This window comes from Siniperca chuatsi, linkage group LG3 (assembly GCF_020085105.1).
Source record: "Siniperca chuatsi isolate FFG_IHB_CAS linkage group LG3, ASM2008510v1, whole genome shotgun sequence".
Lineage (NCBI taxonomy): Eukaryota > Metazoa > Chordata > Actinopteri > Centrarchiformes > Sinipercidae > Siniperca > Siniperca chuatsi.
The window spans coordinates 23,384,341-23,399,224 of record NC_058044.1 but is presented as its reverse complement, the minus strand read 5'-3'; the positions used below and the strand labels follow the sequence as shown (position 1 = coordinate 23,399,224).

The 14,884-nt window shown below is 42.5% G+C and overlaps 2 protein-coding genes across 4 annotated transcripts in view; both read left to right on the top strand.

Annotated features, from left to right (window-relative positions):
- Nucleotides 1–5,272, top strand: part of LOC122873336 (complement C3-like) — a 28,309-nt gene extending 23,037 nt beyond the window's left edge. For all 3 annotated transcript variants that reach the window (XM_044189937.1, XM_044189936.1, XM_044189938.1), the window contains 13 exons: nucleotides 344–421; nucleotides 516–671; nucleotides 808–870; nucleotides 1,024–1,099; nucleotides 1,238–1,286; nucleotides 2,661–2,751; nucleotides 2,894–2,983; nucleotides 3,061–3,178; nucleotides 3,413–3,502; nucleotides 3,582–3,674; nucleotides 3,775–3,858; nucleotides 4,337–4,481; nucleotides 4,778–5,272. In XM_044189937.1, coding sequence (XP_044045872.1) covers nucleotides 344–421; nucleotides 516–671; nucleotides 808–870; nucleotides 1,024–1,099; nucleotides 1,238–1,286; nucleotides 2,661–2,751; nucleotides 2,894–2,983; nucleotides 3,061–3,178; nucleotides 3,413–3,502; nucleotides 3,582–3,674; nucleotides 3,775–3,858; nucleotides 4,337–4,481; nucleotides 4,778–4,919 — 1,275 coding nt within the window. In that variant the 3' untranslated portion in view covers nucleotides 4,920–5,272. The remainder of the gene's footprint in view (nucleotides 1–343; nucleotides 422–515; nucleotides 672–807; nucleotides 871–1,023; nucleotides 1,100–1,237; nucleotides 1,287–2,660; nucleotides 2,752–2,893; nucleotides 2,984–3,060; nucleotides 3,179–3,412; nucleotides 3,503–3,581; nucleotides 3,675–3,774; nucleotides 3,859–4,336; nucleotides 4,482–4,777) is intronic.
- A 9,341-nt stretch (nucleotides 5,273–14,613) lies between these two features.
- The window catches only part of LOC122873342 (complement C3-like), a 49,075-nt gene continuing 48,804 nt past the window's right edge, over nucleotides 14,614–14,884 (top strand). Inside the window, 1 exon segment of the mRNA XM_044189949.1 lies at nucleotides 14,614–14,845. Coding sequence (XP_044045884.1) covers nucleotides 14,751–14,845 — 95 coding nt within the window. The 5' untranslated portion in view covers nucleotides 14,614–14,750.

Here is a 14,884-nt window from a genome sequence, read left to right as displayed (position 1 = left end):
TTGCCCTTCTAGGCAGCATTTTTATTTATTTTAGTACAAAGTGAAAATCCACTTGCAGAGACTTACAACTTGTTTGAGTAAAGTAATCCACCACAGATAAAAATCATTAAAAGCAGACATGATGTTTTTGCTGTGTATTGTACAGATTTGATTGTGACAAAATAGAAAATTCAGGTCCAGAAATCTAAGGTATGCTTTAGAAACGGGTATGGCATAATTTATATGATATTTCTCTTATATAAAAGCTATAACAAAATTGTCTCTATTTTCAATGTGATAATTTTTAGAAAAGCAATTGCACAGTCAAATTAGAGATCCCAACCCTTTCCCTCTGTTAATAAAGGCCTTTGAAGAAGCCAGACCTGTTGTGAGATGGTTCAACAAACAGCGAAGAGTGAGTGGAGGCTATGAATCAACTCAGGTAACACAGACCTCTCATTCTCTCTCTGTATCAGCATCAAACCATTGATCAAACCATTTTCTAATTTTCTCCCCCTCACTCTTTTCCTCTCCAGGCTACTATAATGGTGTATCAGGCTGTAGCTGAGTACTGGGCCAGTGCTAAAGGACCAGAGTATGATCTGAATGTGGACATCTTGTTGCCAGGCCGGTCAAAACCTGACAAGTACAACTTCAACAGCGACAACCACTATGCCACAAGAACATCTAAAGTAAGAACACATACTCTCACACACATAAACAAACTCACAGTGGCTCATTAATATCATATCAATTCCTGTTGTTTTCTGTATGTTTCTTCTGCTGATTTCTGTGTGTGTGTTTATGTTCAAATTAAAATTCCCACAGATCAATGGTATAAACCAGAATGTGAAAGTGACTGCCACAGGCACAGGAGAAGCAACACTGACAGTAAGTAAAATATATTTTATCATCTGTTGTTTGATGTGTCCTTTTTGAATCTCAGATGAGGCCAAAGGCATTTATTTTACCTTGTGTGGACTATATTTTCAAGATGCTTATTATCTTATTACATATTAAGACAGACTTTTATCTATGTGACAGATGGTGTCGCTGTATTATGCTCTGCCCAAAGAAAAGGACTGTCAGAAGTTTAACATGTCAGTGCAGTTCCTCCCAGGTAATTTGTCTTTATTTGTTGTATCTGTTTGTCTGCTTCTATTTGTCTATTTTGTATCAGTATCTGCTGTCTGTCCGTCCTTTTACCAAGTTTTTTTGTGAGGAGATTTTATGTTCATCTAATGTTTTCTTCCTCCAGAGAAAATGGATGAGGATGAGAAGATATACAAGTTGAGAATAGAGGTTTTGTAAGTACAATGAAGAAATCATGCCAACAAACATTACATTACATTATACCACTTCTTCCTCACTCACAACTTTTTTCCTGGCTCCAATTCTTTCATTTCTCAAACTTGCAGATATTATGGTCACTTATTTTCAACATTTGTTTGACTCGGACCTCTACCACAACCACGCCCCTATGCTCTGACATGCTCTGACGTGTTCTCAGGATTTATTTCATTGGCCAGCTCCATGACAGTTAGTCACACAGCGCTCATGCGAATATTCAGAACGTAAACACACTGATGCCTGTTTTCCCATCAGAAATAGAGATGGGAAGGATTCTTTTTACTGACTAGAGTTTGTATGAGTCACTCGCTAAAGAGAGTCAGGTTTTCAAGTCACTCAAGTCACCAAGTCAGTCACCCAGAGCTTGGTAAATCCCCATAGCCCATAGAGCATGCGCACCAGAGACTTCCGCTGGCCGAGCCGGCTAACTTCCAGTTTAGCCTTCCGCTAACTTGAATGGAACAAAATTATTTAATCGTGCGGCTCTTCTAGACTTTCCAAATGTTAACGGACCAAATGGATCAATTTCTGAAATGAGTCATTTCAAATGATGAAAAAATTATCCACCATTTTACAGCTGCTCCTTTTCCTATGATTGTGTGTGGGAAGTCAGTCCCATAGATCTATTATCAGAACAGCATCCATAGCAACACTTGTGTGCTAATCAGAAATTACAGACTGTTGGATTTCATGATTGATCTATCAGAATCGAGTAGAAATAAACTACTAAAAAGGGCAAAATTCATGAATGGTTACTGACTGTGGCATGGAACTTGTGAGTGAGTGAGTGATTTGTGCAGCCCGAGTCAGACCTTCAGCTCAGGGCAGGGAGAGCGAGTACTGAGTTGAAACAAGCACCAGTGGTTGCTTTTCTCACAGGGCTAGATGAATACGTAATAAATAATTAACTTTGTCCACAAATACAGTTAATATAAGAGTTGCACAATTGTGTGGGTGACACGTGGTCTCACCTCATCTTTGCAGTTTGCACTAGCTAGTAGCAGATAGGAGGGGTAGAGTAGGAAGGTAGGAAGAGTTGTTCATTTCGAATGATTCACTCATGGCTCGCACATCACTAGTTGGAAAAGCTGACGCAGAATAACGTTCTTTGAGCGTAATTATGATGATGTGTCTCTGATTGGTGGTGATATTGTTAGCTAGCCAACTTGCTGAGGAACAACTACCAGTTAGTTATAGTTTTGTTGTGAGCTAACAAGTTCATGTTAGTTTTGTTTTGTCTTTTCAGCAGACATTGAAAACAATGTTACAGCACAGCAAAATCAGTTAATTTTGGCTCTGTCATTCCTTCCTATCTTAATTATTGTGTCCAGGTATAAGGACAAGGAGCACGATGCAACCATGTCAATCTTGGATGTTGGCTTGTTAACTGGCTTCACTGTTAACACAAATGACCTGAGTTTGGTAAGACACACACGCACACACTCACAAAGAGTTCAAAGGTCACTGTTTATATTTAGGAAAAACAAGATGTGTTTTAATGTTGGGACACAAACATGCAAACACTATGGGTGTGGGTGTGTGTGTGTGTGTGTGTGTGTGTTAGTTGTCCAAAGGACGTGCCCGCACTATTTCAAAATATAAGATGAACACCGTCGAGTCAGAAAGAGGCTCACTCATCATCTACCTGGATAAGGTAAGTCATCAGTGTTTCCTACCGCTGTACTTTTTTTCTTTATCGCTATCTCACCTTTGCTTCACATCTCTCCACAGGTTTCTCACACACGACCAGAGGAGATCACTTTTAGGATCCATCAGAAGCTGAAAGTGGGCGTCTTACAACCAGCTGCTGTGTCTGTCTATGAATACTATGACCATCAAAACAGTAACCGTGAGTCTCAAAGACACCCAGAAACATGTTGTATGCTGCGCTAGTCTCTTACACACAGACACATACAAACCAAAAGTTTGCCACTTTTGAGCTTAAAGGATAATTATTTGCTGCCAATAGATTTCAGTGTATATGGCAGGGTGGATAAAGGCACAATTTCAATCCCATAATTAGAACAATATCTTGTGCAAATGTCACAAAATATCTTGCAAATATTGTTCTTTCTTGTTGCAGAAACACCTTGTGTGAAATTCTACCATCCAGAGAGGAAAGCTGGACAGCTACTGCGGCTCTGTAGAAATGATGAATGCACATGTGCTGAAGGTAAACGGGATGAAGATCCACATGTGCTTATTTAATCAGGTCATCGGTTGTGCTTACTTTGCCTATTGTGTATTTCCAGAGAACTGCAGTATGCAGAAGAAGGGCAACATCAGCAATAATGAGCGCACAGCTAAGTCCTGTGAGACTCAAGTGAACAGCAAAATAGATTTTGGTAAGAGATTGTGTATGTTTTTGTTTGTGAGTGAGATATTAAGAGAATAAGTAAGCAAGGGAGTAAGTGAGCTAACAATCTGCAATGTGTCTGTTCTCAGTGTACAAAGTGAGACTGGAAGAATTTACAGATGGTTTGTCCACTGACATTTACACAGTACGGGTACTGGAAGTCATCAAAGAAGGTGGATATGTATTTCCTTTGAACCTTGAACTGTTTGTAATTCCAAAACTTGCTTTCCCCAAATACTTTCTCTTAAGTTCCTCAGAGATGAGATACCACATTTATTTCCCCTTTCTGAATTTTGTGGGCACTTAAGATTCCGCCCAAGGGTGAAAGAAAAAACCTTAGCCAATAGCCATGATTTGACTGGGAATATGTAAGAATTCAAAAGTTATGTTTCTAAACTGTGCTTGTTGTTGTGTATCTAAATATGTTTAAAGGAAAATGACGGTTTATTACAACTTTGGTTTTATTTTTGTAACTCTGGCCATTACCTTGTTGCAGGCATGTCACTGTGTTCCTAAAACTCAGCAATTAGTGAATACAATGTTATAACTGATAGAATTGAGAGTCAGAGCTACAAAAATTAAACCCAGTTTTTAATACACCATAGATCCCTTTAAGTATGTTTTCTCTCTTCTCCAATATTTTAATTACAGGAAGTTTTGATGTGGGTCCTCGGGGTAAACTGCGTACATTCCTCAGTTATCCACACTGCAGGGAGTCTTTAGATCTGGGGACGGGCAAAACCTACCTTATCATGGGCACTTCCAAAGATATTCACAGAGACGAATTGAGTCAATCGTAAGTTTGTTGTGTCTGGGTATGTCTGGTGTGTTCGTTCCCCCCGTAATATTGTCAGCATTTAAACATTTACATGTTTCCCTGCTGTCTGCTGCTAAATGGTGTACTTGCATGCAAATCAGGCTCATCTACCTTGTAAGGTTTAGTTTATGTGGTGTTGTTTAAGTCATTAAATATATATTTTTTGTGAGGGAGAAACAACTTCGTTCTTGCCATCCCTTTTTGATTCATTCCAACATGTTACAGATAGCTGGCTACATAGAGACCCAATGTGTTTTTCACTTTGCTCTCCTCAGGTATCAGTATGTACTCGGTGAGAGAACCTGGATCGAGTACTGGCCCACAGAAGCAGAGTGTCTTATTGAGGAATACATACCTACCTGTTTGGGCATGGAGGAGATGGTCCTGCAGTACACAGGCTTTGGATGTCTGCACTAATAAAACTGAAGGAATGTTTTTTATTTTGCATTATTCTGCTATGCTTTAAATTACAGTCCACAAATTAAAGTGTTAATATTTAGTACATATAGGGGATTTATTGGGGATCAATAAAATACTCAAACGATAACTATACCAGGACAAACATCGAAGTACAAGGGAAGAAGATGGCAGGTTAGAAATTAAAGGGAGGAGGACTTAGGCAGGTATGTGCTTATAGTGTAATCTCTAATAATTAGAGGGTGCGGTATTGTTAGTAACAAAACAGGGTAAAGAAACTAAATTGCCTACTTGCCTAATTTTGTATCTCCAACAAAAAGATCCAAATATAATAAACATTTACTATACACGGCCACTGTGCTGTCGCCTGTGAAAAGATTTTCATGATACTCTGCATCAAATGATCATATTAGAAAATTTCACACTTAATGTGGGAGAATGAATACGTGAAGAGCATGAAATCGCAAACCTGTGTCACATCAACAACTGAAGCTGTAAATAACATCCTTGTGAAGTGGCCCAGTGAAACTTTAGAAGAGTACTTAACCAATTTAGCATTGCACACATTGCAGTAGGAAGAGGATCAAAACAATGCAGCAGAACCAGAGATATCGTCTTTTTTTTAGTCCACACATTTTTCTTCTTTGTCAAAACCAGTCAGAGATTCGGTGTTGTAGCGGGCTACAAAAGTCGAGTAATCTCACAACATTTTATGCAGCTCCCCCTGGAACCACCAAGGGCTTTATACAACTTTCACATGTGCAGCAGTACTCCCCAACACCTGTAAAACAGACTTTGATGTGTAAATTGGTGGAATTCCCTTTTATGCATTGCAGAAGAAGCTGAAAATGTTCTAATAATAATGAAGGTCAAATAAAATACTGAAGTAGTAGTATAGAAACAACACACAGACTTCCTGGTGAGCCTTAAAAAGGAATCAGGAAACAGCTCAGACACCTAGAAGCTTCTGAATTTTACCAGGTGCTGTTCCTGTTTTCAGGTCCCAACCTAAAGTTTACAGTCCTATCAAAAGGATGAAAGTCAAAAGGCCTAACCAGGGGAGCAGTCTTCTAGGGTAGTTTTGGCAGTATCGGGAATGATGCTGACATCTTGTTTTATAAATTAAACCTAACACATGAATGTGCAACACAGACAAAACACTGGGATATTTTATGTGGTACGGAAGTGGTGAGCACAGGAGCTCTCCCACTGCAAGAAAAAGATCACACCTGACCTACAAATAAGGTCAAATGGAAGATAGCAATCAAGATTTCCAGTGAAACAAGAAAAGCTAGAAAGCTTTTTTCCTTTCCTCCAGGATGATTGGCATAAATAGATCTCACAGTGGGCATTTTAACATGTCATAGCACAGGCCTGCAAGCATTTTCTGCTCAAAATTAGCTTGTATGTTGACAGTGAAACATTCATCATCCACTGTCGCTGAGCTATCCCTCTGACAAGTCCTGTTGAAGTTTCTTATTACCTATTTCAGCACACTTCTGCCAAATATTAGGGTAGTGCCGATCAGGCTGCACCACTAGCTAACAGTGGCTGTCTAGTTTAAGCTACATCATGACTTGCTAGCGCTTGTTTATATGTTTTAGCACTAGCTAGCAACAGTACTTCCCTCACTGGCTTGCTTACAGCGGTCAAGGTAATCTACGTTCAGACTCTGGGAGCCATATTTCCTCAGACTGTCCCAGGTTGTCCTTCATCAGGACTGAGTGGGATGCATGCTCCATTTTCACCTCACTTACCAGTGAACTTGCCATGCTGAGGTTAGACAACATCACTGTGGTGGCTTAACTAATTATAGAATAATGAAGGCATACGCTTACAATCTTCACAAATGTGCACAGCATGTCTACACTCCTTCACTGCTTGCAACTACTAACAGACCAGACAGTCTCTTAATGACCATGTGGCAATAACTGCACAGGCAGCAGCGCCCCCTATTGACCAAATGGCCGAACTGAACTCCTCTGGAGGGATGTTGGAAGTCTAACTTGGAACTTCTGAGGGAATTCAGCACAGTCTGTCTTATAAAAATAGATTTTTGGTTAATGTAGAAAATTCTACAAAATCAACATCACTATTAACTGTATAATACACTTTTATAAATAAAAGTGTAAGTAGAAGTAGGAGCATAAGAATCAGAGTAGTCATGTTAAATCACTAAACTGGACATTGGATCATTAACATCACTGCAATACTTGAAATAATTGTGCAATATACTCTGTTTTCAGCTTAAAATTCCCTATTTATTTATACTTATTACTGCTGCTGTCGTATGGGATGCTGTATAGTGGTATGTGGACCCAAAAGCAGATGAAGAGGAAGCGGTATCAGGGTGAAGTAGCCGGATGACTACAGTGTTTACTGTGGGGTGGTATGCAGGCAAGTACAGGTAGACCGGTAAGCAGACAGGTAATGAACAGACAAAAGGCAGATAAGTTACCGTCTGGCAAAGGTGAAAGCAGGGGAGTGAGTCCAAGGTGGAAAACCGTTCACAAGGGAGCAGGCAAATCCAAAATCCAACCAAAGTCCACAGGAGAACAAAGAATCCAACACAAACTCACAATAACAATGCTCGGCAGTAACAATGCTCGGCAGTAACAATGCTCGGCAGTAACAATGCTCGGCAGTAACAATGCTCGGCAGTAACAATGCTCGGCAGTAACAATGCTCGGCAGTAACAATGCTCGGCAGTAACAATGCTCGGCAGTAACAATGCTCGGCAGTAACAACACCATGTGTACAACAATGATTCAACACTGAACAAAGAATAGACCCAGACTAAATACCCTAGGGGAGGTGAGAAAACGAGACTCAGGTGCAAACAATCAAGGAAGGACCAACAATCAAAACTGGAGGGAAAACAAAGACAGGAAGTAAAAACACAAGACACACAAGGGAAGGAGAATACTACAAAATAAACCAGGATGTGACAACACCTAAACTACCACAGCTGCACAATATCCACCGTCACATAATCATCTTAATAAGCTACACTTAACTTGACAGTACTCATTATTGCACTATTACTTATTACTTATATTATTACATTGTATTATACCGTACATACTTATCAACCTCTAAATCCACTTTGGTACTTACACTTAGTTTAGCTTTTATACTTATATCCACTTTGTACTTAATTTATCGTACCTGTATTATAGCGTAGCTTCATGCATCCACAGGAAAAGGCATATATTAAAAGATCGATCTCGGATTTTATGAATCGATATCGGATAATTCAAATGAAGATCAATTTGAATCGAAAATCAATTTTTTATACCCAGCCATACTAGCTGTGGTACCGTATAACAGAGAAGATGACCAGTGTGTCTGTCAAGGAGTTCCTGCATTCCTGCTGCCTCTTGTGACATTCCATATACTTCTGCTACTGCCAGGCTAGCAAGCGTTACTCAGGCTGCGTTGCTAACTTCACTTGCTGGCTAGCTCGAGCTACACTGGGGGTTGGTTGGGCATTGCTTCAACCAAAAATCTCTTAATCAACTCCAGACTGTACAGAACTCAGCTGCCAGGCTTTTAACCAGAACCGAGAAATGTGATCACATAACTCCTGTTTTAGCCTCTTCACACTGGCTCCCAGTATGTTTTAGAATTAAAAAAAATGTTTTTCTTGTTTTTTATCTGTTTTCTTTTAAAACCAGATGGTTTTATGACTTGTGTGTTTTATTTTGCTGTCTTTGTGTGTCATGGTTTTGGGTTTGTGTTATGTTATTTCCTGTTTTATTTTGGTAATAGTCTCCTTCCCTCATGTGTCTTGTGGTTTTACTTCCTGCTTCTGATTGTTTAGTTCTGCCCTGATCAGTTTCACCTGTGTGTCATTGTCTCCCCTAGCTGAGTGTATTTAAGTCTATGTGTTTCCTTTGTTCAGTGTCAGATCATCGTTGTATCATGTGTTGAGCAGTCTGGTTCCTTCGAGTACTTTGTGGATTTACTTTATGGGTTGGACTCTCTGCCTGATTTATTTTTTTTTAGATTTTGGACTCTGCCTGTTCCCTGTTATACCTGTTTGCCTGTGTTGGACTCATTCTTTGGTATTGACCTCTGCCTGCCAGTATCTCATTTCGGTTTTCATTAAAACTGCACTTGCTCCACCTTAGTGTCTGCATTTTGTGTCCAAAACCTTGTGTTCCTGCTTGACACCATAACAGTATGATCTGACCATAATGGATCAAGCAGACACTATGTCAGAAACTTTTTGAATTTATTAGTGACTTGATGTTCCTTGGGGATATGTGGAGGAATGCGGTCGGTGATTATCATAGAGGAAATGTGTGCTCTGGCTCAGGGGGAAATTGTCCTTCCAGCCTTGGCTGAAGGACTCAGTCCATCAGTATCTCACGGACTTACTCAGCATCCACAAGCCTCAGCCCCAGGTCCTCAGTCCTTCACCAACCAGCAATCAGCCAGCGAGCCAAAAGCCTTCACTCCGGTCTGCCAGCAATCAACCTCAGTCCATCTCCCAGCCAGCCAGCAACTAGCCCGTATTCCAGTCAGTTAGGCTCAGGTTTGTCAGCCTACATCCTGCCGATTCTGGGTCAACCCTGGGAATTCTCTGTGCTGCAGCCGTTCCCTGAACTCTGAGTTGCAGTACACTCTTGCCTCTGCTCCGGATGGGCCGCCGCAGCCACGTCCTGCTCCGGATGGGCCGCAACCTCCTGTTCCTGAACTGCAATCACCAGTTTCTGTGGCGTCACAGCAGTCTCCTGATCCCCACAAGCTGCAGTAACATCAAGTTCCTTTTCAGCATCAGCCTCCTGGGTTCCTGGCATAATGGGCACCGCCTGCTCCTCTGCCAGTCTCCCTGTCACTGGCCTCCAGTCCTGCTGCCATGTCTCCGGCCTCCAGCTTAGATCTTCAGTCGTTAGACCCTGGTCCTGATCTCCAGCCACATTGCCGGCTTCCAGAGGGCTTCCGCCTTCATCATCAGCCTCCAGATGGTTTCTGTCTTCACCGCCGGCATCCTGTCCAACCTCCAGAGGGATTCCACAGCCCTGCCTCCTGGCCGCCCTCCTGACCTGCTTTGCTCTTTTGTTCTGCTCTTGGGCCGTCCGCCTGAGGTTTTCTGCCCCACACATATCTAGCCCTTGGGCCGGTGCGGGCCACATTGTGAAGCACTTTGTAACATGGATTTTGAAAAGTGCTCTAATAAAGATTATTATTATTATTATTTTCAAATGAGGGGAGACTGTTGGATGCTTGTAGTCTCCCCCAGCCTCTGGCTCATATTCCCTCCTTATATGCCTCATTTTGCCAGTAGAACACATAAACTGTTATTTATGTTTATGCCTCAGTGGCTAATAGGTTGTTCATGTCCCACTGGCTAGCTAAATGCCAGCGCTCTGCACTGCACACTAGCTGGGCCGGTGCCTCTCATGTGGCAGTTAAAGCTGATAATGCTGTCCCATCCCACAGTGGAGGGAGGGCGTCATTGCGGCAGCATAGTGCCCACCCACCGATCTCCGGGTATGCAAGCTATTGAAAAAAGCTGCTATGTTGACTGTAATGGAAAATGTATTTTAAATATTTTGACCTTGTCGTAAGTGGAAAACACTGCATCTGACTCCTGTACACCTTGCCCTAGTAACTGTGTGTGTGTGTGTGTGTGTGTTACTGGAACAGGAAGCTACGGTCAAGACAAGGTAACTGCAAGTTGCTCATTCTAGCAACATGCAAGTGATCTATTTGTGATAGTGGTGTGACAGCCCCTCCCTTACCTACGTGCATGAATAAGAAACAAACACAGAGAGCAGTTTTTTGCTCTTTGCTGTGGAGACCACAATCTCTGTATGCTCTGAGCCCATCTGCAGATGCTGAATTAAACTTCCACAAAGACAGTTGCTGGTTAGCTTGGTGTTTCATCTTTATTTAACACAGATTTCCACCACAGACCTAAGCGAGTAGCGGGTGTCTCGCCTATCCCCAAAAGGAAATTCTCCCCGCTGTTCCCCACAGCCGGCTCACGGGGGGGGGGACAAAGCGAGGGATGCGGCAGTGTCATTATTAGCTTTAGCTGCTTCCTGACCCATTATGCCAGGGCCCCCTGTGCTTGCCCTTTCGCAACGGGAGGGTTGGGACGGGCGGATCTGTTCCAGCTCTCCCTGCCCATCCCATTGCCCTGCCACTCACGGATCATTACCCAGCATGGGTGCGGCTCTGCGGTCCTCTCCCCACCTGGCTAGACAGGATGCTGTAAGGAGGATATGCATTGCAATTCTGCCGTCATCCCCCTCCTTTCAGCAGCATAATTCAGACCTCTCTCTCCATCCCCACCGAAAAGGCAGCCTTGGAGGAGGAACTAGCCATGCTTCTCTGAAAAGCAACCATGCTTCTCTGAAAAGCAACCATATCGGTGGTTCCCCACTCTGGAGTACATCCAGCACGTTCTCCAAACGTGTGGAAATGGCGCTGGCGCCACTCAGGGAGAAAGGAGCGAGAATCGTGACCTACATCGACATTGACTGATTCTCGCTGCATCCAAACTGGAGGTGGAAGCCCATATCATGCAGTTGGGCTTTGCAATCAACCCCAGCAAGAGTGTCCGGCTGCTCTTGGACTCCCATGTCATGACTGTGTGACTGTCAGAGGAGCATGTGGAGGTGACTTTACAGCTGACCCGACACATTATGTCCCGGTTTTCATGGATGTCTGGCGGGATCCATCCTGACCTGGGCAGATCGCCATCTCTGTTCCCTGAAGGCCCGCCACATTCCAGGATCCCTCAACACAGGGATGGACAGGATGTTCAGAGAGGGTTCACACGAGAAGAAGTGGAGCCTCTCCCTGTACATAGTCGCACAGATCTGGGAATGGTTCAGACAACCGGTGGCCGACCTGTTTGCAAGAAGAATGCCCCTGATCTGATAGTTACGATACTTGTGTACTTGTATTTATGTGACAAACTGAAATAACAGGTGCGGGCTGAGGTGGACAAAACATGGTATTTAGTCAGTACAGACCCATTAAAACAGGGGTGTCAAATTCGATAATGTGAAAATACCTGTGTGTGTGTGCTGGCCTGGGCAGGGCACTCTGGTCTCCCTCCTGCTGCTGATCACCGGCACACCTGATGCTCATCATCCAATCAAGCCTTCCAGTATATCTACCTGGCTCTTCCCTTCATTCATTGCCGATTGTTTCAGTACAACCTTGTGGTACTTCACTACGACCAAATCCTGACCTCGTTTACGATTCTAGTTTGCTCATTTTTTTTCTCTATTTGACTCTGCCTGTCTTTGCTCCAACTCCAGTGCCAGCCGGTGATCTCTGCCAAAGTGTAACTACCAGAACCTCTTCAATCTTCAGTCAAGCTACCTTCACCTCCCTGCCTGCCAATAAAAATCTGCTCACCGCCTTTGTTCTCTGAGTCCTGCCAGTAAGCCACCAACCTCAGCGGAAGCCCGGCCACCAGCTCCAGCGTCCTCCACCTGCCTTGCCCACTCTGGAGTTTTCACCTACCTGAGATCCACTATCTCTGTGTACAATAAAACTGTCTGAACTAACTTCAGTTCTTTCTCTGTGTCCTGCTTTTGGGTCCTTTTAGATCGTAACTACAACACAATGAGCTCCAACTGCAGCTGATGTGGGGCATCTTCATAGACTGTATAAAACATGGATGTAGTGTCTGTGACGTCACCCATAGGTTTCTGAAGAGCCGTTGTGAAGCTCAAAGTGGGCATCTCCGGCCATCACCATCTTGGCAGTGCCTGACTCTGGCTAATCCAAAAATGGGCATAGAGGTGGAGCTGAGGCAGCCGAATGAAGCCTGGTTGCTGAAACCACCTAGCAGCAAGCCACCTGATAGGGCACCCACCTGTCACTCAAAGCGGCCACGTCCTTAATTATGCATAACTTTAAACCTTATTATAATTTAAACAGGTAAGTTATAAAAAGATTCACCCCCCTCACAGTTGTCATGAAGGGGGAATTTAGCTATAGAGACCAAAACCATTTTTTGTACTAGGCTATAAACATTTATTTCTGCTGTAAAGTTGAGCATTTTAACATGGGGCTCTGTGCGTATAGGCTCGTTTTTGGAGCCAGCCTCAAGTGGCCATTTGATGAACCAGTGTTGTAGTCAAGACCACCTAAATTTAAACTAAGTTATGACCAAAACCAGAGTGTATCGAGACCAAGACATTGAGGGGTTGAGGCCAAGTTGAGACCAAGACCAAGCAAAAACGTAACTTATGAACAAAAATTTGTCACCACATGCCCTGTCCCCTCAATTTCTCACAAAGTTAACACTGCGTTACATCCCTCAATATATGTTAACTAAATTAGGTGGCAAATAACGCCCTGAAACATACAGTATATAGCTACATACTGTAAAACTTAAATTAATAGCCCAGGCAACTCAACCTGCCTATATTTGGGACAGGCCTTTATTTCTTTCGCACAAAACTCTAGCTCAGCAAAGATGGGAAATACTATCAAATTATTTGTTTAAACCAGTATGAATATTACTTGTATAAAAATTAGGCTATCAAATAACATCAATTACGAATCATTCATTTGATCTAGCTCCGATGCACATAGAGAGAGAGAGAGATCAAAATACCGGTAGTTATTTCAACTTGGATTCATTTTTTCTGAAAAAATGTTGAGATTATTTTGATCAGTGGACCCTTATGGACCAAAGGAATCGAGGAAGGGACACATATTCAGACTTTATGACCGATTCAAATGTATGAAGTCACCACTTTTTTTCTGTCTGTCTTGTTTACCATGCCGGTAAATTCCGTAAAATTAACTGAACAATTGAATTGTGGAGAATCTAACCAATCTAACGATGTGGTGCATGGCATGACAAAAGTTTAAACATTTGTATTCGTAAGGGCGATCTAAGCAGCTTAGAACTAGCTCAAGCAGGCAACCCGGCAGGCTTCAAGAGGTTTTATACATCCAAAAAATATATCTATAAAAATGAGACCTGCATCTAATTGAGACCTGCATTTGTTTGTCAAAAAGTGTAGCCACACCCAGCCAGTAAAAGGGATTGGTATCTAATTGGGTAGGTAGCTAATATGTATAGATAATATTCGCCAAATCTTTTTGGGTGAGGAGTGAAGAGATTTCTGAAGAGTTTTGGTGCAGAGGCACATTGCTGACATTAGCAAGCTAGCTTTGATAGCATCACATACCCTTAGCTTACCTTTCTTTATGCTTCCTTTCTAAGTGCTGATAAAAGTTTGATGTGGTCCCAGGTGTCTCAGTAAGCATTCCATTGCAGAATGTACAAACTGCTGTGTGTTTTCTTTTGGACACTGTTTTGCAGATGAACTCTTTGTGGATTAGGTAACGCTAGCCACATTTTTTTTTATAGAAGATTTGGCTGACATCTCTTCCCAGACAGCCACAGCTTCTTCACTTGTCTCCCACATTAATTTCCTTGGAGTGAGTGTGAAGGGGGGCAGGGAGGGGTAACAGCTGTTAACAGTAACAAAAATTTCAAATAAAAAATGAGTCAAGTTATTGGTTGCCCCCTTGTTCACTGTATCACTGTGGACAATCCGCTTAGTTTACCAGCTATATCAGTTTAATTTCATCAACAGCTGAGTCAAATAAATCCACTGCTCTTGTCTGGCCTTTGAGCCTATGGAGGTCAAGCAACTCTTCTGTTGTGTTCATGTCATCATCAACTCCTCTCAAAAACATTTGTAACTGGGCAGTGTCAGATGTACTGTATATGTGCTTTCATTGCAAGCTAAATAGAAAAAATCTAACTTCACTCCCCTGTCAAGCAGATAAAAGGAGAGGAGAGGAGTTACAGAGCTAGAGTCTACATTGACAGTAGATATGGGATCAGGTAGGAGGATGTGTCGGACCCAGCTGTGGCTGCTGGCCTTTCTGGCCTTTTCCTCTGTGAATTCTCTGGCTGATGTGTCTCCATTGTAAGTAGACCTGTCTTATCTTTACACACTCTTCCTGAC